Source organism: Crocodylus siamensis, chromosome 12 (assembly GCF_052110815.1).
Source record: "Crocodylus siamensis isolate JL-2025a chromosome 12, ASM5211081v1, whole genome shotgun sequence".
NCBI lineage: Eukaryota > Metazoa > Chordata > Crocodylia > Crocodylidae > Crocodylus > Crocodylus siamensis.
In genome coordinates this window covers 8,545,874-8,569,072 of record NC_143406.1, presented here as the reverse complement: position 1 = coordinate 8,569,072, position 23,199 = coordinate 8,545,874, and the positions used below count along the sequence as shown (strand labels likewise).

Genomic DNA, 23,199 nt, shown 5'->3' with positions numbered 1-23,199 from the left:
TCACTTCTCTCTGTACCCACTTCTCCTTTGCCTTCAGTGATGCCAGCTCCTCAGAAGACAGGCTGTCCCTGTTTGTGTGCACGTACGCAATGAAGCCCGCAGGGGCTGCCATAGCACTAAGCTGTGTGGCAGGCTCAGCATTACCCTCCCTACTGAGTCTGAAGTCTGCCTGTGGGACAAGAGAAATGGGGGTAAATTGGTTTCCACTTAACCGACCTCATGGACTGGATCAGTTGGGCATGTGCCAGCAAGAAGGGAAACTACTGTCCAAGAAATGATGCTTGCACCTGGATACTGCTCTTTGCTAACCTGAAGTGCCTCTATTACTGACAGCTCCTGCAGCAGGGGAGCAAGAGCCAAACCCTGGATTAAGGTTGTCATCAGTACCATATTTCCTCATATAAACACACATTTTTTCCACTACAATTCAGCAGTTGGAACTTGGGGTGCACATTATAACTGAGGAAGTAAGATAACAGCAGTTCCTGCCACTTAAGCCTCTGCCAAAGAAAAGCAAAAAGCTGCATGTGCTGTATGCCAGGCTCCCCAGCTGCTGGCTGTGTACACCTTCTCTTCCCCCCGCCCTCCGCCCCAAGAGTCTCTCCAGAAAAGATCCTTTTCTTCTTCATGCCTTTCACAAACAAGGTGCATATGTTACCCGGGTGGGGGGAGTGATATATGTGAGCAAACACATTATTTCCTGGTGTCCCACAGCAGGGTCCTCCCTTGTGTCCCTGTCTCACACCCCCAAGGTGATGAACACCCCTGCATTATCCAAACTAAACTCAGAAGGCAGAGGACTAAAATAAATCATACCCCCCCCCAGCGCAACTCCCAACGTTTTACTTAGAAAAACTTGGTCAGAAAAACTATTCTTCTGCTAGTCAAACCCCTCCCCCCAATTCCCTCTAAAATATGTATCTTCATAGGTGCTGCATATTTATCTTCACCGAGGGACGCATTTGTCATTCTATTTATCTCCCTGGATCCCAGCAGCTGCAGCCCCAGATCCATTTCATCCGCCACAACGTACATTATCATTTTTCTTTCGTCGCAGAAGTGTCACCAGAAATCCTGCAAAATCTCCAGCACTATCTATGCAGCTCAGCATCACGTGCTCATCCCCTCCCCTCCTCTCCCTCTGCCCCGTCCCACCACAACCTGCTGTGGATTGTAACGAGGGGATGAGATTTTGCTCCTGCCCTGACTCCTGTACTTGGAGGCAGAGAGGGCCAGGAAGGCAGGAGCAGAAAAGGGGTGTGCGCGTGCACATGTGTGTGCACGTCCACTTTGCCGAACAGCTTGGCTGTATCCGCCAGACTAAAGGCTGTGCGTGTGCAATGAGCGACATCTCACACCAGTTCCCAGCTAAGCAGCCCAGTGATTAGCAGGATTGATTCTGTCAACCTGCCAGCCTTAAACACCAATGGTTTATACCAGTGGAGACCACAGCAAAAGCCCAGCTCTCCTTGCTGGAAACAACACAAGGGGCTATAAATGAGCTGGAGCAGTCAGGGCCTGCGTGTCCCGGGCAGCCCAAACCAAGGCCGCTCCCCACACCAAAGCACGGAGGGAGAGGAGCAGGCCAGGCATTTGGCAAGCAGCAGCCACCGCTCCCGCCGTGTCTGGCTGCAGATCACGCCCTCTCCCCGGCATCCCCCTGCACGGTGGCGTCTCTCCCCGCCAGCTCCGTGTCTGCGTTGCTCGTTCCGACCGGCCGTCAGGCAGCTCGTGGGGCTCGGGAGCAGCCAGCCCAGCCCATGCCCTCGAGTCCAGCCCTGCCCTGAGGAGGCGTCGGGGTGGCAGCCCCGCATCGCTCCCAACCCGCCAGGCAGAACAGAAGCCTTTGAAGCATCTCCCTCCTCCTGGCACTGCCTCCCTTTGATCTTCCCTTGCGCTTCCTGCCTTCCAGGCAAGGAGGCTGTAAAAGTTCAGCTTGGAGTCAGTACAGCCGGGCTGCTCCCCAAGCCGCCTGCCAGAGGCCGATGAGCGCGCCCCGTGCCAGCTGGAACCCGACCCCCGCGACGAGGCGGGAGGGGTGCCAGTGAGCAAACTGGGAGGAAGGCAGCAGGACAGCTGGATTTTTATAGCTGTTCTGGAAGCGTCCCAGGGACACAGCCTGCCACCTCGGCACCCCAAGCCTTCAGGAAGCCGACCCCAGCCCCCAAGAGACGCTCTGGAGGCTGCAGCTACTCATGGCCACAAAAGCTATCCAGCGAATCTGCTATCCGCAGAAGTGCGGGCAGGGCTGGGGGCATGCCTGGAAGTCACAGGCAGCCGGGGGCCGGCAGACATTCCAGTCACGCGGTGGCTCCGGCGGCTTCGCTGCTCTCCGCAGCTGCTGGCTGGAAGCAAAAGGCTTTGTGCCTCCTCCGCTTATCAACGGGTGAACACGGGGACAGCTCTCCTCCTGCAGGGAGAGCCCGTCACCTCCTATCAGCCAATGCAACGCAGCGCCGGCTTGGCAAGGGCCTTGTCAAGGCACAGGACCCCAGCCAACAACCAGGCACTGGTAGAGGCTTGTCTGCAGAGATGAGCAAAAGAGCCCCGCAAACAGCCAATGGTCCCCAGCTAGGAAGTCACTCCCGTTGCAGCCAGAGGCGTCATAGCAAAAGTACACAGAGACACGAGCCAATGGCACCTACACAAAGCAATGATGCACAGGCTCACAGGGCAAGAGTGGGGCAGCACAGCTAAGCCAGGTCTCTTCCAGCATCCAGCACTCAAGCGATCAAAATTCGGTGGTGGATGAGTGAGGGGGAGGGGAGTACAAACGCAGGAGTTGAAGCTGCTCAGAACCAAGGAGTCGCTGTTTCTTAAACACCATCCTCCTATTAACGAGGAATTAGCCCCTGTCTAATATGCATCAGTCCCAATGAGGAAGCAATGCAGTGACCAGAGAGCTTAGTGTGTTAGCGGGGGCACAACGTTGTGGGAGATATGCAATGGGCTGAGAGCCTGCTGTCAAGGTATGACATGTGCAGGGACACAGGGAAAGATGGTGGCATGTGTGAGGAGTGGGAGGCCCCAGGTCAAAGAGCTACAGGAAAGGCTCGGGGTGATCATGCTGTCCTGTGGGGAGGGCGGGAGGGGCTTTGGGGCACAGGAGGATTACTCTTCCCAGGCCCTAGATCCCAGCTCAGGCCTGTCCTGGGACAACACAGTAGTGTGGACAGACCCGTACCAGAAGCCAATGTGCATGTGTTAGCCATGAACATGCCTGCAGCAATTGCACACCCCATCATGTCTCCCAAAAAAGAGGCATAGCACAGATCCTCTTCCTCATTAAAGCCCACTCTCCTGTTGCCCCCAAATCTCCCTGTTTCTATTCCACCTAAACAGGGACATGCCAAGGGAAAAATCATGGGCAGAGGGGACACCAGCAGCTGCCTGTGCCATTCAGATGTACCGCACAACTACAAGGGGCAAGTCTCTCCTGCCATAGAGCGCCTTACCTGAATGACCGCTGGCAAGACCAGCTCTGGAAACCCAATGCTGTAGGCTTGGCTGTGGACATATTCAAGGGTCAGGTCATACAGCTGCTCAATGAGTCCATCCTGGGGAGAGGGGTAGAAATAGAAAGCGATGACTTCAGAGCAATGACATCAGAGCCAAATCCCAGCGCATGGCGTACTGTGCCATGGTCCTGAACTCCCAGGCCAGGATTAAGGTTCTGGGTGGAAGGAGTCATGGGCTAGCAGAGCTGAACCCTTCTGACACTGCGTAAGGGGACCCTGGATGCACTGCACATGCTCCTTGCGGGTCAGCTGCCCTAGCTGAACCGGGCACAAAGCTACTGGTCTCTGCTTGGGATTTTCATGAATGTGAGCTGGGGAAACAAGCCCCCTTACATGGATATACCCCTCAACACAGCACAAGAGACAAACATGTGACTGGTCTAGCTGCACCGTGCATTACAGAGCGACCCCCTTGGGAAGGCAGAAACTCCCCACAGGAGGGGTCTGCACTCACTCTGAAGGCTTTCTCCTGCAGATTGGCATTGGACAGCTTCAGGATCACAGCGAAGTTGATGGGCTTCAGGCTCATGCGGCCTGGCTTCTTATTGAAATCCACCTGCTGGAAAATCTGCAAGAGAGGAAGCGGCCGATGTAAAGATGATGGCACTGGGAAGAGGGAGCACAAGGCCTCCTATGGAAAGACCAGGCTGCCACGGGAATGACTCCCAGGGACAGGCCAATACTGCATGTATAGACAGGGACACTGAGACAAGCAGAGGTGAGGCAACTCAGTCAAGTCACAGAATCAGTAGCAGAACTAGGAACGCAGCCCAGACACCGTGACTCCCATTGCCCTGCTTTATCCAGTACCCTGCAGTCCCTCCTGAGAGACCTAATCGCACCCAGACAGGAGAGTGGTGCAAGTCAGAGAGCAAGTGCCTTGCCCCATCAGAGCCTTGGACACACATGTGCAATAGCTGCTGCAGCAGCACGAAGGGCAGCAAAATCTGTTAGACAATGACACAAGGAAATCTCAAGTTTGCCCCAAGTTGCCAAAGCTCAACTGTTCTATTAAGGCCTGAAAATATTCAAGCCATCCTTTGAGGTAATAAGCTGCTTCATGCTGGCAAGGTCCCAGCACAGCCTTCCGCATAGTCTCATTAAAACATCCTCCATGTCTCTTAACCTTTTGTTTCCAACTAAAACCAACCTCCCCACAGGGAGCATGAAGGCTGGCCAGCCTGGGTAACAAGGCCCCTGTATCCATAGTCTCCTCCTAAGCGTCTCCAACTGATGCAGCCAAGGCCAGTCTTTCACCAACATCCTGGTGCCCTTCACATATGAATGCACGAAACCCGGGGACACATGGGAGAAACCTGTCCCTTTCCAGGGACCAGGCAGAGTCACCCCCTTCTCTGGAAACAGAGGTCTCCCAGACCATGAGGTTGACTCAAACCCCAGTGCTCAGGCTCACAATGTCAACTCTCCAGCTGGGGCCCATGATGTGACCCTCTCAGCCCTCCCCAAGCAAGTGCTGGAAGGGCAGGCTGAGGGGACAGGGTGATGGGGCGCTCTGAGGCAACCCCTCCAGTGTGGTTTTCATGAAGAGCTGTATTCATTTCAAACCTTCGTGCCTGGCACTCAAGGTGGAGGCATGCGCAGTCTGCTCCTGCTGCCCCACACACAGGGAGGAGCTTCCCAGCTTCCCTTGGGGGATGTGGGGAAATGGGCTGACAAGAGTCTCTATTCTTAGCTTCCCATAAAGGTCACTCTCTGCAGGACGTGCCGTCCCCGGGAGCTGAAATGCGCTGGAAACCCAACAGCTTTCCTGGGAACCCAGCCTGGCTCCCTGCTGCCCTGACAGTGGTGGGCGACCCTTGGCACACCCTGGGCTATTCTGGGGGGGCCAAAGCCACGACATGAGGCATGTACTGGGATTTAGGTAGTGTCAGCTCTCAGTAATGACGGCCTCCAGGACAGGGAGCTGCAGTGAAAGGTGGCACAGCACGTGCCCCTTCCCAAGCACGCAGGAGCATGGCAGAAGGGACCGTGTGCTCGGGTCAATCCTGGGCTGCTGTGGCAGAGACACCAACAACTGACCTAATGGGGGACGATTTGGGGAGCTAGACAGGGGTTTGTTGTCACAAAGGCCCAATAAACTGCCCACCCCTGCCAACCTTCCTGGACAGGCAACCTTCAGTGCGGGGGCAAAAAGCTCTCTATCCTGCTAGCCTGGTCCAGCCCAGCCCACATGCCCAACAGCAGTGGAGGCTCCACATCCCCGCTGCAATCCCACACAACAAGGATGCCTGGTAGGCATCACACCAGCAGCTGGTACCCCCCTGCCCAGCCCCGGCAGAGGGGCAAGGCAGGTCGTGCTCTGGCTGCTGGGGCAGGAGGGTCCAGGTCACTGGCTGCCCCGAGGCCAGAAACGTGCGCAGCGAGCAATCGATGCTTTGCATTTGATTTGTCAGCCCCGGTTTATTTGGGAGGGAGGGACGAGCTTGGTGGCTTGTGAAAACAAAGAGCCCTGGGCCTGGGGAATCAATGCTATAAATCTCGTTATGCACGGTTATTTCTTTGGCCAAAACAGCAGTATTGATCCCCAAGGTCAGACACATTACAGCGCCAGGCGGCGGGGCCGTGCATGCTGGCGGCAGAGCAGGGGCGGGCGGGCAGATGACTCGCCGGAGAGGCCAGGCAGCTGAGCTGGATGTGCGTTGAGGGAACGGCCATGGCAGGAGGGATGGAGGCTTGTGCCCAGGCTGGGGGCAGGGACAGCGGAGGCATGCTGGGAAGGACGCGTGGAGGGAGAGGACAGGAAAGTCTCAGGTCAACCCGGCTGAGGCAGAGAAAAACCCATGACAGCAGACTGGGGGGAGTGCAGTGGTCTTGCCTCACCTGCAGGTCACTCACTTGTACCCTGTGCTGCCAAAGAGTCCCTGGCCCATACCAGCCTAGATGATGCCAAACCCCACCACGGTGCAAACACAGTTTCTCCACTCCTGGCCGTCCCCATCCTGCTTCTGCTGCCTTGCAGCTCTGTCCAGGTCTGTCAGCATCATGCCTGGACATCCCAAAGCTAGGTGCCCCGAGTGCGGATTCCCCTCTTCTCTCCCGTGCCAGCCCAGACGCAGTTCAGGACCCTGGGACTAGTGTGGTGGGGGCGGTCTTCTCAGCCTCTATCCCAGGAGTGGGCAATTTTCAGGCAGAGGGCCGCTTACTGAGTTTTGGCAAGCCATCGAGGGCTGCGTGACAGGCGGCCAGGGGCAAGCCCACGGGCCGCATTTTGCCCACCTCTGCTCTATCCCAACACATGGGCTAGGGAGCGCGGCGAAGTGGACAGAGGACATGCTTCTTCCGTAGCACGTACAGCCCGGGGCCATAGCAGCAGAGAGGGTCTGGGATTTGTGAGGCATGGAGCCTGCATCCTGCCTGTGTGACCTGTGGCAAGACTCTTCCCCGCCTCAGTTTCTCCACCTGTGGAGTCAAGATGACCGTGGCTGCATCTTTGCCCTCCCATGGCTGAGAAGCGCCATCTACAAAGCCCAGTGTTATCGACTGCCCCTGCTTCGGCTGCGAGCCTCAGAGACACAACCAGCCCCTTTCCTTCCTTCCTTCCCCTCCCACCCCCTCCACACACCCCCGGGAGCCTCTCTGCACAGCCCACTGCACAGCCCACGCTAAACTCCAGCCATCTGAGTGTCAGCGGAGTGAAAAGCTCCTGCCTTTCTCCGCATGGCAGGGCTAACCTGCTCCCCACCCCCCCGGAGGAGCAGCTAATTTTAAATTGGCACGCCAGGCCTCCCCATGGGGAGATTTCCACCTTGTTTACCCACACTTGCCTTCCAGCGGTCGAGCCGCCAATTCTCTCGTTGCAGAAACAAGCTCCTGTCACAAAATAATTGAAGCGCTGAGAAAGCGCTGGGAACGTGTGGCCCTGAAAGGGGAAGAATCCGAAATAGACCTTCCCCTCCCCTCCCCGCTGCCTCAGCAGCACAAAAAGGCAATTTTTAGATGGCTTCTCCCAGCCGATCCCCCTCCTGGAAGGGCCTGGTCCGAGCGGCGCTGTGGCTGGTTGCCTCTGCTGAGGAGCAGAAGTCCCTGTCAGGATGAATCAAGGAGCTGGCTCTCATTTCCAGTGGCAGGGGCTTGGGGAATTCCTGTGCCTAGAGGAATCGCACAGACATTCAATCTGACATCTCCTGAAGGCTCTGCGGTGACAGGGGCCGGGGGAAGGGGGAGAGGCGGTGAGCGGTGGATTGCCTTGATTGCACCGGGGGTGGAATTAGCATTATCACCTCTCGCCGCCAGCAAAAAAAATAAAATAAAATAAAACACTTGCCGCTTCGGAAAACCCGAATTCTGGCACTGCAAACAGGGCGCTCCCCACGCAAAGACGTCGGCTGCTGCCGAGCCAAAAAACGCAAACAACGGCGGCGCCGCAAGCTCCAGAGTCCAGCCCCTGGTACCACCAAGGACCCGCAGCGTCACCCTGCCCTGGAAACTGGGCTGTGTATGGGTCTGCCCGGGTCTTATCATTAAGAAAGTGAGCTGGGACTAGGAAAACCTGGCTTCACCTTTGGGCTCAGCCACACGCTCTTCAGGTCACTTTAAGCAAGTTCCATCAACTCTCTGTGCCTCAGTTTCCCCGCTGGGGATAACCACCCCACACTGCCACCTCAGGGAGGATGGCTGGCTGCAGAGGCAAAGTTGTGAGGGGGCTGGGAGGGAGCTCATGCACTTCCACGCTGAGAGGAAGGAGGATGGAGATGGACAAAGACCAAAAAAACCCCACCCTGAAATGCTCTTGCGAAGCACCCAATGGATGATGTGGGGGAAGGGAGCAAGGGGGAATGGATGCGGCGGATGCAGAGAGATGAAAGGGTTTTCCTGCACGCTGATCACCCCACCTTCTCAAAGGCAAGGCGGCATTTTGAACGAGCACCCAAGACAGCACCCCTCCCCTCAGCCCCCGGCCTGGCCAGGCTGAGCCGAGGCAGCGCCTTGCGCATGCAGCAGCGTCGGATGCGGTCGCAGGCCTGCGGAAGCCAGGAGGAAGTTCAGCGTGCGGTGTGGCAATGCCTGGCTGGGGCCGATACGCAGCTTGTCACCAGCCTGCCATGGGGGGGCATAGGGGGGAGGTCTACACGAGGGTGAAATGGGAAGAAAGGGGAATACTTTATCTCTTGGAGCCCGAAAGCACCCTGCTGAGCAGGGAGGAGATGCCTCTGTCGCTCAGGCAGGCTGGCAGGGGCTCAGAGAGAGAGAACGGCGGGAGGAAGGAAGCAGGCAAACGGCAGTGCTGCGTGGGCCAGAGCTGGGAGGGGTGGCGGGGGAGGCCGGAGATGTATAAACGGCGCTGGCTTCCCCAGGCTGACAGGATGTGGTTTGCAAAGGACGTTTACAACAACACGAAACCACAAGAGCCTTTGCTTCAACAGACCCCGAGGAGGGACGTGCCCTCCTGGCTTGGCTCCGCTCTCTGAGACGCCTCCCCTGCCACCACAGCCAGCATCACCCTTTTCCTCCTGTCACGCTGACCACTGGGGCCCTCTCGCACCCCCCTCGTCCCAGACAGCGCTGGGCTTCAGCTGTGATATGGCTTTGCTAGCTTTCTCGCAGCTCTGGGGGGGCAAAGCGTGGAGAGGTCGAGGCGGGAGGAGGAGGACCCTGACTGCAAGAGCTGCCGGTAAGAGAAGCAGCTTGTGGCAGAGCTGGGAAATCACCCAGGCGTCTCCAAAGCCCCAGTCCCCTGGGCAAAGCACCTTTCCCTTGGGCTCAGGGGACTGGGAAGTCAACGCAGAGCTTCTCGGCAATGAGTCCCAGGGGACAGGATGTGGCAGGCTTGGTCCTGGGTGCAATCACAGAAGCCGCCACCAGCACCGGCCCCTGTAGCTCCTTTGTCAGCAACATGAGCAGACAGGCAGCACCGTGGAGACTAAACCCCCTTCCTGCACCTACCAGTGCCTCCCCCGCTGCAAGGCTTGAGGTGCACTGGTCGGGCAACAATGGGGTGAGGGGAAAGAAAGAGGAGGGAAGTGGGGCCTGCCGTCCCCGACTCTGCTGGGCATAACCTGTGGCTGATGAGGCCTTCGGTGTCCATGGCTGACAGCACAGCACTAATATGCACACAGAGTCCTCAGCCACCTGTGGCTACAAGGACCAAGACAGGAGCCCGTACGCAGTCCATCCTCAGTAGCTCCCGCTGGAAAATGCTGCTGTCTGGAGACATAACACAAGACTCCCCTTCTCCCGGCTCACTGCCAGCTCCCTTGCCTCTGGAGGTGCCAGGGCATGAGAAGTCAGAGCCGAGAATCCAGTGAAACTCTCCCACGAGTTACTGAGACACCTCTCCTCTCCCCCCAGCTCAAAATCCTCCGTTCGGACAGGTTAGGCTTGTTGTCATGATCATTTCACTAGATCCAGTGCCCTGCAGTCTTAGACCAGGCACCACCAACTGCTGGGACTTGGGACATGAAATCTTCCTGGGGCACAGCTAAGGAGCCAATTACATTTATAACCAGCTCATACAGGGTTAAGAGATGCCTGCTATGTTATAAGCTGACTGCAGCTGCAAGTAACCTGTGTTACAACATCCCGGGAATGAGGCTGTAGATGGTTATAAACCACCTATTGATTTGCTGGAGTCTATAATGATTAATCATTAATTAAAACACCTATTAATCATGTATAAACTATTTATAAAAGTACCCTTATTACAAAAAGTGTGCGATGGCAGTTCTGGGCTGAACTCTTGGCATTTCCATGCTGGCTTGGCTAGAAGTTAGAGATGGGCCAAAGCCAAAACCTCAAAGTCCAACTTCCACCCCCACCCTCAACCCCAATGTCAGGAAGTCTGGTAACCTCAACCCCACCCACGTTTTCCAGCCTGAGCCCCCCCATCAAGGGTAAACAGACAAACACAAAGCTATAGCTTCCCCCTGGTACAAGATGACCCAGCACCTTGGAGAAACCAGGGGATGCCCATTGTAAGCTTAGCTACAGCATGTTCGCAGACTGGAGCACCCACTCCCCAAATTCCTTTCAAAAGCACTGTCTAAGTGTGCTGACAGGGGACACAGAGGTGGGGATGAGGACTATTCCTGAAGGAAGGTAGTGTTACCAGGCACAACAGCAATGGGATGTCTTCTGTGGTTTGTATCTTCTTGGGAACGGACCCCTGCCCCTCTCTTGGAAGCTGCCCCAGAGCTCCAGGGACGCAGTTTGTACCCAGGCAACCTTGGCATTCATGCCTGCACCCCGGGCTACAATACAGAGGCACCACATCTAAGCCTCCCTAATTGATAGTGCGAACCTGGTCTTTCTGATGCCACTCACTGGCATTCAAGCAGTGAAGAGAGTTTGCAGCCCCAAGAACAGTCTGCAGGTGCCAGCCAGGTATGCGTTTAGGCAGCTTTCACTGGCTGCTATGGGATGAAAAGGAATTGCTTTACCTCCAGGATGAAGGGCAAAATCGGGATGAAAGTCCGGGTGTTCTCCGACAGCAGGGTGAGGGCACGGATGCAGTGCATGCGCAGGGGGTAGAAACGAGCTGTGGGCACCAGTCTGGAGAAGGAAAGGAGGAGAGGTTATTGGGCAAGGTCAGCTGGGAGGGGAGTGAACCCAAGAACCTCCAGACTGGAGACTCGGGCCTTTCACAGGTCTGGTGCTCCCTTTAGCTTCCCCCCCAGAAGTGCCCAGAGATACTCTCCTCCCAAGCTAAGGATCTCACATGTCCCTGAACTGGGGTCTTCCAGAGACTCTGCACCATGTGCATTACAGAGCAGCATCCCCTTGTTGCTCCCAGAGCCCTTGCTGAGGTCTAACCCACCCAGCTGCCACGTTATTCAGAACTTAAAGCTGCACAGGTCACTCGACCAGCATAAACACTATGTAGTCTTTGCCTCGAGAAGCCTGTGAGCAGGCTAAGGTACTTGGGATGCATTCGCAGTGGGCACAGTACCAACCAAGCCATGTGGGACAGAGGAGGAAAAGTGGGTGACAAACAAAGGGAGCATTAGCTGCACTGCACGTTACACTGCAGTTTTTGTGTTGCCTTCTGTTCTTTTGCAGGTGGGCGAGGGGCACCAGAAAGCCCAGGCAAGCCTACACAGCGAGGCTGGAAGGAGGGGTATCTCGCATTTGGGGCACGGTGCAGGGGATGCAGGAAGCCATGCGTTCTACCAACAGGCACCAAACCGCACGCCCGCACCCCCTGGTCCCACGGAAGCAGCCTCACTTCCAGGCAGCTTGGGCACCAGCGCCGCAGACAGTCTCTCGCGCCGTCTAATCGATCCATTACCTACTGCCACAGAGCGCCGCCAGCGAGAGCGAGGACTTGGAACGAGCAGCAGGAAAGGGCGGGGAGTGGGGGAGCTCACCCACACGGTGTTTGCACTTCCTCCAGACATGTGTTTTATGTTTGCTTTATTTATGCTAAGTACTCTGGTCTGGCTGAATCTTTGGAGGGTCTGAGGGACACACCATGCCCACATTTAGGAGGTGCCGTAGCATGTGCTGATGTGTCAACTCTCCTTCACAGCCACCTCTGTACCAGGAGAGGTGCCATTGGCAAGACGGACTGCCGGCTGTATCACACGACACTGAGCTGTTTCACTACTGCCCCGTTGCTCCCCCGCACCGGCCTTAGGCTGTAACGGGGTTTTGGGGGCCAAGTGTCAGTTGTGTGCATGCAGGATCCAACACAATGAGGGGCTCCTGCAATACTGAGAATAAGCAGACTGATGCAAACAGCGCCTTCTGAACAGGGGTAGCACTTAGCACCACCCACACGAGCCCAGAGCTTGTGACCACTCAAAGCTGTGTTTGCCCCATGACAAGCAGCTAGGTCTTCTCCCTGCAGTGCTCTTGGGAGAGGAGGGGTGGACCGAGACACAGAAAACAACAGGCTGACCCCTCTCTGGCCCACCTAAACTCCCACTACACACGGATCGGTGCAACCTGAGCTGGCACACAGGACAATCTGCAACCAGCAGCTGGACACAAAGAGAAGCCACTTTGCCTGGAGTCCCTTCAGCCAGCAGCAGAGCTGAGAGTACAGAGCCCACCTCCTGTGAGCTAGCAGCTTTGAGCATGAAGCCTGCCCGGGACCAGCCACAGCCCAGAGGCCACGTTACCAATAGATGCTGATGCTTTCAGTGCTGACCAAGGGGTTTGTTTTTTTTTTGTTTTTTTTTTTTAAACACAGCCTCCAGCTTAGAGTCTGAAAAGTGAAAACAAAAAAAAAAATAAAGGAGCCTGCTGAGCAGCCCGGGAGAGAGAAACTGCATTGCTGGGCCACATAAATCAGCCCCTTCTCCTCCCCCCTCCACCAAATAGTGAAATAATTATCATTGGATCCATTATGGAAATAAATCTACTTTGCACCCTCAATCTGGCACCGCTGGAGATGACGAAAGCCTTCTTCAGGAATTAATTGATCGAGGGATAAACCTGTTAGAGGTATAGATTTACTGTAAACCAAGACCATTAATTTCAGAGTGCTTCGCAGCGCAGCAATCTGCCTAACTTCCCGATGGCTGGGACGCACGAGGAATGAGAAACGCCACGGGGCCTGAGGGCCGGCGGTGCGGGAAGAGGGCTGGCTGCCTCGTCACTTGGGGCCCAGCCGGGAGGCCCCGGCGGTGTGTGCTGTTCCTCCCTGCCCAGCCTCCCCTGGGCAGCAGGGTGTGTGTACAGCCATTTGAGGCTGTGCAAGGAGTATTTTTACTAGCTGCAGTTCCCTTCTGTTAAGTTCCCTGGTGGCCCCAATTTTCCTCTGCTGGGGAGGCTGAAGGAAGCTCCTTCCAGCATCCAGACTGCTCAGCCAAGGGTGGCTGCTCCCAAGTCGCCAGGGCATCCCCTCGCCCCATGGGGCAGAGCACACGTGCAGGCTGAGAGCCCACAGGCCGACTCCTGTGGGTTATCACTCCTGCTGGGAGCAGCGCAGGAGGGACCTGATGGATGGAGAGCCCTATGGCAAGGAGACCCTGGATGGTGGGATGAGCCGAGTAGAAAGGTGCAAGTAAAAGGATGAGACCAAACACACTGGGACTGGGACAGGGCTGGCGAGGGACGCATGAGATGAGGAAGGATTTGGATGCACTGGAGTGGAACAGCTTCTCTCCCCACGTGCCAGTGTCTTGTTCCCCACAGCAAACATCCAGCTACGCCCCCATCCACGAGAGCCAAGCAAACTAGCTTCCCCGAGCGGCTCTGTCAAGAACCGCAGCTGACCAGCCCCTCTCCCCCCCAGACCCCACATCACCTCCCTGCCCGCGAAGTGCCTCCTACCTGCTCCCAATCACATGCCCATTCCAGCCACGCAGGACCCATTTCTCCATCACACCCTTTTAAATGCATTTTTAATGCATTTTATACACTGGAGAAGTGACGGGGGCGAGGAGGGGGGAGCGGGAGCGAGAAAACGAGGGAGCTAATTTTGATGTTAGCAGGCAGCCCTCTGCTACTAGTTATCTTGTTTAAGCACATTTTAAATTCTGCCTTGGTCCCTGCCTGGAGCAATAAAGCTTCGACGGATGGTAATTTCTCCCCAGTCCCCTCATGTAACGAGCTGGTGTAGCGGCAGGAGCTGATCGCCTCCCTCCCACACACAGGCGGGTGCCCCCCACCCCCTCCAAGCTCCGTCTCCGTCTGCCGGCTCTTTTGCTAGAGCAAAGTGCCACCTTCTGGCAGATGGAAAGCAAAGAACCACAAAAGAGACATTTACCATGGGAAAAGGCTGAGCTTAACCCACTCCGATGCCATGGGAGTTGCAAGAGATGTTGACAAGCAACCTAGCACCCCAAGGCCAGAAGGCAAAGGATGCTTTTAGTCTTCTGAGGAAGGTACAGCATACCTATATCCCCTGCTCCCCAAGTACTAGGCACAAGCCCCATGAAGAACCTCATTCAGGCAGCCTCTTCTGAGGCCACGTGCTCATGGTGGCCAGATCTTAGTGCACTCCCAAGCCCTTGCTGCCCCAGTAAGGCAGCCCGCGTAGGTGGCACACAGAACGGCCTTCAAGATGGAAGAGCTCACACTCCCCTCCCACAGACTTTGCTCCAGCCCAGCAGGTGCAGTCTCACCCAGCTCTCCTGGGACCTGTGCTTTACTTTTGCAGGCCTACGTCTATGCTGAAGTCGGAGGCGAGTGCAGCAAGCAGCACCCTGGAGCCAGTGTGGGGAATACAGCGTGCCTACAAAGTGGTGGTGGGCTGTGTAAGCCCACTGGGGATACCTGGCAAGTACCCCGGAGCCCCTTCCGTCATGTTACTCTCCCTGACCGTGCTCTGGTCAAGGCTGTCTAGGTCAGGTAGGCTCCTTGCAATCCCATGTCTGTGGCTCAACAAAGTTCAGTGTCCAACCTGGCACGCCAAACTGATTCACGGCTAATTCCCAGAAGTGGCAGCTTCGCGCTGGGCAGCAGGCAGGAGCAGGGCCCACTACTATGGACTCCTTCTTCACACTGAGAACGGCTGGTTCGAGTTCTGAAGCCACGTGGCTGATGAAGGAGTTGCTCATACAGGAGCCTAATCTGAGGCACAGCCCTACAGCTCCTTCTGCCCCGGTTGCACCTGGGAGCAATGGGGCAGGAACCCACCAAAAGCAGGGTGCAAAAGGGAGACTCCATTACCACCCCCCTTCCCAAAGCTGATGCTCAGGAGGTGTTGTGCCACCAATAGAGCTAGAGGACCTGCCACCATGCATGTGCGTGTGTCTAGCACGTGCGTGAGTACCCACACACACACGGAAGTCCAATGCAGGCCAGTGCTACCCAAAAGGAAGGGGTGGGGGAATAGATGGAGGCATGTGGAGGCATGGTCCTTGCTGACAGTTGTGTATACCCTTGGCCTGGCCTCACCCAAGCCCCATCTATCCTTCTGCAGCCTGCAATGACCATTTAGTGCTGCTTTTGCCAGCATCCACCATTGCTCTAAACAGAGTTGCAACAGGGGCAGCAAAACCTACGGCTCTGCATCTGTTAGTGCAGCTCTAGCAAGGGCAAGGAAGGGGGAATACTGGGACCCCAGGCTCTAGCACGCTGTGCCTCTCCCCTTAACATGGATTTGCTGACAACTGTCCACCTTCCATTGCACCCAGCTTGGGATGCATGGCTGGGGACTCACCAAAGAAGAAAAGAGGGGCTCTCTTCTCGCACCGCCCTCCAACCCGAGCCCACTGCTGTCTCGCTGCAGACTCATAACCGTCATGGCCAGGGGCTCTGAACACTGCAGACGTCACGCTGCTGCTCTCCCTGGGACCTGTCACGTTCACCTCCCCATGGCCCCAGACAGCTGATGGATGTGCCTGGACAGGTGGAAACCTGCCTCGACTTGTCAGCAGGACAGCAAGGGCCCTGCAGCCGCAGCAGGATGCTGCGCGTGGTGGGAGGGGACCCTTATGACCCTTTTACCCTGAGCATCTCCTTCCCCACTCAGCATACGAAGCCTGGCCAGGCTGCATCTGCAAGCCCAGAATCTGGCTACACAGCTGATCGGGTTGTGGCGGTCACTGACACATACCCATTACAGCCAGCAGTTTCAAACCCCAAACCAAGGGAAGGGGGAGGTCAGGAGAGTGACCCTAACCATAAAGATGCGAGGGAGGGGAGTGGGGACCCCGATTCTACCATACCATTTCTACCCGATACATGTCAAATTCAACTATCCACAGGGAGACAAGTGAAAGCAGTAGTGTCAGGAATGCCCCTCACTGCATGTGCATAAGGCACTGGAGCTAGACTCTGGAGATATGGGTTCAGTTCCTGTCTCTGCCACTAACTTCTTGTCTGACCCTGGGCAAGTCACTCCATCTCGCCCTACCTCATTTGCACAAAAGGGTGGGCAAGTCTGTCTCATCCCATTTATGCAGATGATAAGCAACTTGGGGCCCACCCTGCTTTCTACCTGGTGCCCGTACAGCACCTTGCACAAGGGGTCTTCACTTCTGTTGTGCTCTACAGCTGCTCCCACATTACTGTACAACAACTCAATCTTAAATGCTGGAAGGCTTGACTCATGGTGACCAGCTACATAGACATGAATTCCTAATGGTCGATACTGGGTTTTGAACTGCCACAGGACAAATGCAGCAGTGGTAGAAGCCCTGGGGCTTCAGAGGAGTTCCCGCAGCACTGTGCCCCTTTGGGGTACTGGAAGTCAGGGGAAGTGAGAGAGAATAGCCTCTGGGCTGCCCCCAACCTCCTAGCCAGGGCCTGCTTTCCACCAGCACACCGACAAGAATACCAAACAGAGGCTCAGCATACCCAGCAGCAACCGGGGAGCTCTGAGACACTGCTGTCAACAGCCCATTTGGACCACCCCTGTGAGCCCTCCCCTCACGGGAGGGAAGCAGCACCATAGCAATACTACCTCCTGCTGACACCGATTCATCCTGATGGGTGCTTAAATGCAGGATAGGAGGCTGCCGGACAGGCAGTGATCAGGGCACCATGATACCTGGTAGGACAGCCCAAGTGAGTCTAGCAGCAATGCAAGGCTGCCCTGGATTGGTACTGGGATGGGAGCAGGGCATGAAAAGGGAGGTGTCAAAGAGGGCCTCTGCCCACGATGGAGTACTGTGCTCCCAGGGCTGCAGTCCTTCCCCAGAGAGTTTCTTACAAGAAGAGGTACTTGAAAATGAGGCAGAGACACCACAGCTGCCCTATGTCATAGTTTCTAGGGTCGGAAGAGACCTGAGTAGATCATCTAGTCCGACCCCCTGCCATGGCAGGAAAGAGTCCTGGGGTCAAACGACCCCAGCAAGGTGTACATCTAGCATGTCATTAGACTGGACCTCTCCAGCCCTCCTAATACTTTCAGCAGCTTACAGCACAAGGGCTGCCTCAAACCCCTGAGGGCACCAAAACCCAGGAGCTAATCAGACCTGGGGGGCAGGAATTTCAGATTCACAGAGAAGAGGCACAGAGCTCAGACAACGAAGGGGCTAGCCATGTATGTCGCTTCCTGCTCTAACTGTTTCACATTGCTGCGCTGCTTTGGTGTTCAACCCCAGAAGTGGCTGCATTGTAGGGGACAGTTCAGTGACCTGCTTGAAGAGAACGTCTGGGTCTTTACCCAACGGCCACTGAAATCACTGGAAAGATTCTTCCCAAATTTCAGCAGGCTTTGAGCCATACCCCTGGCCCTGGGAGAACAGAGTTTAGACAGTAAAGAGAGAGAAACCACCTACTCCAGCTCTCCGTTTCCCAGAAAGGCAGCAGCATCTCTTGTTCATGTCCTGAGTCAAAGGACTCAGCACATGCCCAGCACTGACAGTATCACTGTGCAGAGAAGACCCCATCAGCTGCAGCGCTATTGTCAGGCTCTTCTATCAGGATGGAAAATACCAAGAGTTCCAGCCAACATAGAAACCCCTCTTCTCCTAGAAACAGTTCCCATCACCTCATCCTATGCTGCTGCATTACACCCCCGTAACTTTTACCTTTTGCACAGACAGTCATGTGCAAAACGACACTGATATGGAACTATTACCACTGATGCAACTCAGTCCTGCTTTTACAAGGCAGGACACAGTTCCTGTCGCCCTCCGTCATTTGCAAGCCTCTGCACGACACTGGGTGAGCAAATAACTCTTCCCCATTGATTTTACCAGTTACCATTTGCTAGCAATACTTCCACCTTCCCCTCGAGCCTCTAATGCAGGAGAAACCCTCCGGCTCTACGGTGATTACTTCCATTTCCTGTCCACAAGCATCTTTGCTGATGCCAGCAAGAACAGGCAGAGACGCTGGGGTTAGCAGTTGCTAGCAGCTGCAGAGCCAGCGGGGAGGGGAACCTGCAAGAGGGAACTCGGCCTAGTAAGCCATACTGCCAGGCACGGCTACTTGGAAGGATTAGGCCTCAATCCAGGGGCAGGACAAAGTGTCCAGCACCTTCCAAGAGGCGTTCAGGATGTTGCCTGGGCTCTGAGCTGGCTGAGACAGTTGCTGCGGTGCAGGGTGCAGAGAAAAAAGCAGAAGGTGACAACACAGTGCAAGAGCCCCCCCACAAGGGGAAAATAGGTTCCCATTGCTCAGATTCCCATGCCAGCCCCTCACAACAGCAAGACACAGATGCAGAATTACTTCCATCCCCCTGCACTGCAGTAGCAAAGATCAGGCAGGATTGCTTCATGGACGGGGGTGCCATAATAAGCACTGTCTCCTTTGGCTTCTCTTGAAGGCTCATGAAAGAAGCCACTTGACTAGGAGTACAGCTGGGCTGGTACTGCTGTAGTCATCCCAGAAAGCACCTCTGAGTATCAGGAATGACCTATGCTCGCAATTTGGTGAGCAACAGCTGCAGCCCAGCCGAGGCAATCGAATCATGGCTTCCCTTTCCTGTGCTTGGCTTTTCAGGAGTGCAGCTCTGCTGGTTGCTGACTCCAGCCCAGCTCACTCATGTACCTTACTGCAGAGGGGCTGGATGGCACTGGAAGCTTTGCAGCAGCAGCAGCCAATGCAGCTCCCACCCCAAGGAAGTCTGGCTGGACAGGTAGCTTGGCTCATGCCTTTATCTGACTGTTACACATCACTATTCCCTGCCCTCCATCCTGCTCAGCCACAGATATTGACTGCTCAGTGATTATGGCTACCAGGGGAGCTGCTTTTTTTTTTTTCAGACGTAACCCCCAGTAAGGGCAGGCAACACATCAGTCCCTCATTTCTATTTGATGCACTTGCATACATGATACCTCCCCCAGGCAGCCCTGACAACATAGGATTAAATCCATATAGACCATACATATCCCTCACTCCTGTCTGTGCCCCAGGCGACCGGGTTTCCACAGAAGGCAGAATAGCAACAGCATCCCTGTAAGCCAGGCCTACTTACTTAATGCAACCAATGATGACCTGGGTCAGAGGGTAGATGAGGGGCTGCAGGACCTCACTGGGGTAGATCGTGCTCAGGACCCGGCACCAGAAGTACAAGCAGTGGACGTACTGCCAATTGTAGACAGATTGGTAGTTCTCCTGCAGAAGGCGGACAGGAACACAGGCTTGGAAAAAGAGGCATGGGTCACACCTGGATTCCACAGCAGACGGCCAGACTGCCATGCAGACCAGGCCAGGAAGCTTGCAGTTCTGACCCGGGCTGGGACAGCAGTGGGTTACTGATGGCAGGCTCGGGGAAGGCGCTGGCTCAGAGTTCAAGAGACTGCAAGAAATGAAGTCTGGTGGTTGTGTGGTGCTAGCTGTTATTTGGAGGGAAGATAACACCACGTGCAATGTGCTTTTTGGCAGCTCTCCTTCAGGCATGCAGCACCTCTATTGAACACCCGGCCCCTCACAGAGCCAGACTGTGTAGGAGCCTTGGGGAACCTTCCTTCTACCTGCAAATGGGGATGGCCCCAGTCCTTCTTCAACAGCCAGGCTGAGAGGTGCCTCTTTCACAACCTAGTAGACTTCCTTCCAAGTGTCTGGACACAGCAAGGCACAGAAATAAACCTTGATAGCTAGACAGCAGAACCTGCCAGGATCTGCCCCTCCTTTCAGCTATCCACCGAATCCGTGTCTGCTCCCAAACTGTGCACAAAACCCCTTTACCCTGAAATCGGCTGAAATAGGGACATCGGCTGGAAAAGCGGAGTGTGGTGGCCAGCTTCTGCCACCAGGGGGCTTTACTCCCCTGAAATGGTGTATAAGGATCATCCCTTGCTAGTATGCTCCACGGTGCCTCCACCACCACCACGTCACGCTGCTACAGCTGGCCAGTCCAGCACAGGCTCCTCCTGGGGGGGAGAGCTGTCTCAGCCCTGACTCCCGTGCTTTGGCATGGATCCCACAGTGACAGCCTCCTCTCAGAAAAATCAAGAGCAAGACAAAGCAAGGCTGAGAGCAAGCGTTCAGCTTCCCCTCTCTACCTCAGCCCAATGCTTTCAGGATACTTAGAAAAGGGGTCGTGCTTGGGTTTAACATGGGCAGCATGGCAGGCTGCATTGTCCATCATCAGCGATATGACCAGGCAGCGTGGGACAAAGACTTCTACTAACATTTCAAAGCAAGTAAGGGATGGCTTCCCCTGCCTCCGTCCGCACTCTATTTGTGGGCAGTCTCAGGGGAATCAAAGCCCCATAAGAGAACAGCCCTTTCACTAGCATTTTCCACCCAAGTGAAAACCCCTGAAGTCCCATGAGGGACTTGTTCACCTGTAGGCACAGACTCACCAAGCCGGGAGAGCTCAGCAAGAACCCCCAGTGCTAAGGCCTCCCAATGCTGGCCCCAGCACAGGCACTGGGCTCCACACTTCTCCCCCAGGGGCACTGGGACCGGTCCCTTGAGAGGGGCGAGGGGGTGAAGTGCTGACTATCATGGCCCAGAAACCTATGCTGAAGCTGAGGTAAAAGGTTTAGCGCTCCAGGCTCACTCTGCTTTCCTGGGCACTTTCCAAAGGTCACTCCTCACTGAACATGTCAGGATCGTGTGCTCCAACCTCCCATTCAGGCCATGCAGACCTGTCAACGGCCCCTAATCTACCCTCCAGCATTGCCCTGCTCATTTTAAACCAATCAGCTCATTGTGGGGATTTGTATGCGCTGGCCGCATTGGTGTGGTTTCAGCTTCCCTCAAGCCCTCTGGGCAACCAAGTGGCTTTGGGTCCTATCTGTTCAGGGCAGAGGTGTGGGAAGCTAACACAATCCCATTAAGCTCAGATGCTGTTTCTCTCTGCCTGGTTTTGCCCCCAGCCTGAATGCCCAAGAGATTTATGCAGTAACCAGTCCCATGGGACACAAGTGTTACCGATTCATTAGTCAACAGGTTCGTTTTCCTGTCCACTGTGAGGGCTGGATTGGCAATCTGACTCTAGACAGACAGGCCAGATGGGAAATAGCCCAAATCAAGGCTGCCCCAGAGGGATGTAGTTGCTCTGCTCAGGGGAGTTCACTGCCGGTGCTGAGCAGATACAGGCTGATCTGCCAGGCTGACACTGCTGGAGGGCCACAGGCTCACGATCTTCTCTCCTCAGGGGTCTTGCTAGGCATTTAAAACACTCCCACTACACACAGGAGGAAGTGTCTGGTGTGGGAGAAGATCCACCAGGATCTACTGAGTTTGGGGTGAGAGAGTCACTGGATGAGGGGCAGGATACCATTCCCCTATACAGCTGCGCTACAACCAGGGAAGCACAGCAGCCTGCCTGTAGCAGAGCTGTTGAAAGAGCCGAGCTCAGTTTGCTGGGGGGCAGCTTCTGGCTGTAGAGAGAAGAGGCATTTTGACGGCAGCTCTCAGCCAGAGCAACCTCTCCAAGAGCAAGCAGAAGCACTGAAGGAAAGGCCACGAGTTTACCTCTCTCCTCAGCCCACTGCATCTTAGGCTGCCCAGGATACAAGACATGGCACAGGCCACTCAAGCTCACCCACCCAATCATAGGTGTGTTAGGGCAGCTCATGAAATACCCCTCCCCGTCCCCACACCCTGAGGTACAAGTGCGGTTACAGAACCTGCTACCCACCTTCTTCTTCATGGTCATGGCGCTGCGGAGGTGAATGGCTAGCTGGCGGATGTAGATGAAGGCATGCTGGTAGGACACCTGGGTGTCCAGGGCATACATCACTGCCAGGGTCCGCTGCATGAAGCTGATCGTGGGGAGGGCGTTGGGGGAGGTGAAGCGGGAGTTCTTCACAAATGCGATGTACATTTGCTGCAGGGAAAAGGCACCCAGGGTCAGAACAGAGCTGCGTGGAGGAGGGGCATTTCTCAGTGAGGCCATAGGCACAGCAGGGTTTCTGGCATGGCACTGCTCAGGAAAATCGGATCAAGACAGCCTTGGAGACTGCTAAGCAGGCAAAACCAGCGTTTCCTGCCACAGCTCTGCCAACAAGACTACAGCTGGGTCCACGGAAGTGAGCAAGAGTGCCCTCTTAGGGCCTCCCAGCCATGAATGCATTGTGCCAGCCTTGGGATTGGTCTGTGCAATGCACAAGTCCATCTCCCTAGAAACAAAACTCCTTTTCCTCAGGTGCTCAGTGGCCTGGCTGCAATCTGTCCCTGCCACCATGGGCACAGAGGATTTCTGACCATAAACAGCAGTGAGCACGCCATCCAGCCTCTCCTCTGGCACATCCCAGCAGCACACAACTCTGATTTCAGGCTGGATATAAGGAAGAATTTCTTTACTGTCCGAGCCCCCAAGGTCTGGAACAGTCTGCCAATCAGAGGTGGTTCAAGCACCTACACTGAACACCTTCAAGAGTAAATTTGATGCTTATCTTGCTGGGATCCTATGACCCCAGCTGACTTCCTGCCCTTTGGGTGGGGGGCTGGACTCGATGATCTCCCGAGGTCCCTTCCAGCCCTGATGTCTATGAAATATGAAATCTATGATGGCTCGCCCGTCATGCCCTGGGAGGCACAGAAATCACATGACATCGGCCTGCAGAGCAAGCCCCACCACTACCTTGAGCACCGGGTTCAGGTAGAGCTCCTTTTTGTGCCGGCAGACTTTGTTCAGCACCAGGAAGGCCAGGACTCTCACAGTCTCCTCCCCTGTGCTCCACAGATGGATGGTTTGCTGGGGAGGAGGGAAACAAAAGGGGGACACATAAGCGATGCACAAGTTCCCATCTTGGTAAAGAGGCCAGAGGGCCTTCTCGCTCTGGGGTTTGGAGAGGGAAAAGGGGCCACACTTGGACAGCATCTGGCACGATGGGGCTCCAATCCCAGGCAACACCCCCAGTGCAAGCTCAGCATCCTGCCTCAAACAGGGACGTGGGGGAGGCTGGCATCTCCATCAAGG

The 23,199-nt window shown here is 55.5% G+C and overlaps 1 protein-coding gene across 4 annotated transcripts in view; it reads right to left on the bottom strand.

Annotated features, from left to right (window-relative positions):
• The window catches only part of NOC2L (NOC2 like nucleolar associated transcriptional repressor), a 64,235-nt gene that overhangs the window by 28,903 nt on the left and 12,133 nt on the right, over positions 1 to 23,199 (bottom strand). For all 4 annotated transcript variants that reach the window (XM_090023496.1, XM_090023497.1, XM_090023499.1 and 1 more), the window contains 6 exons: positions 22,861 to 22,974; positions 21,916 to 22,104; positions 19,297 to 19,436; positions 10,916 to 11,027; positions 3,973 to 4,086; positions 3,456 to 3,557 (listed from right to left, as the gene is read on the bottom strand). In XM_090023496.1, coding sequence (XP_089879622.1) covers positions 3,456 to 3,557; positions 3,973 to 4,086; positions 10,916 to 11,027; positions 19,297 to 19,436; positions 21,916 to 22,104; positions 22,861 to 22,974 — 771 coding nt within the window. The remainder of the gene's footprint in view (positions 1 to 3,455; positions 3,558 to 3,972; positions 4,087 to 10,915; positions 11,028 to 19,296; positions 19,437 to 21,915; positions 22,105 to 22,860; positions 22,975 to 23,199) is intronic.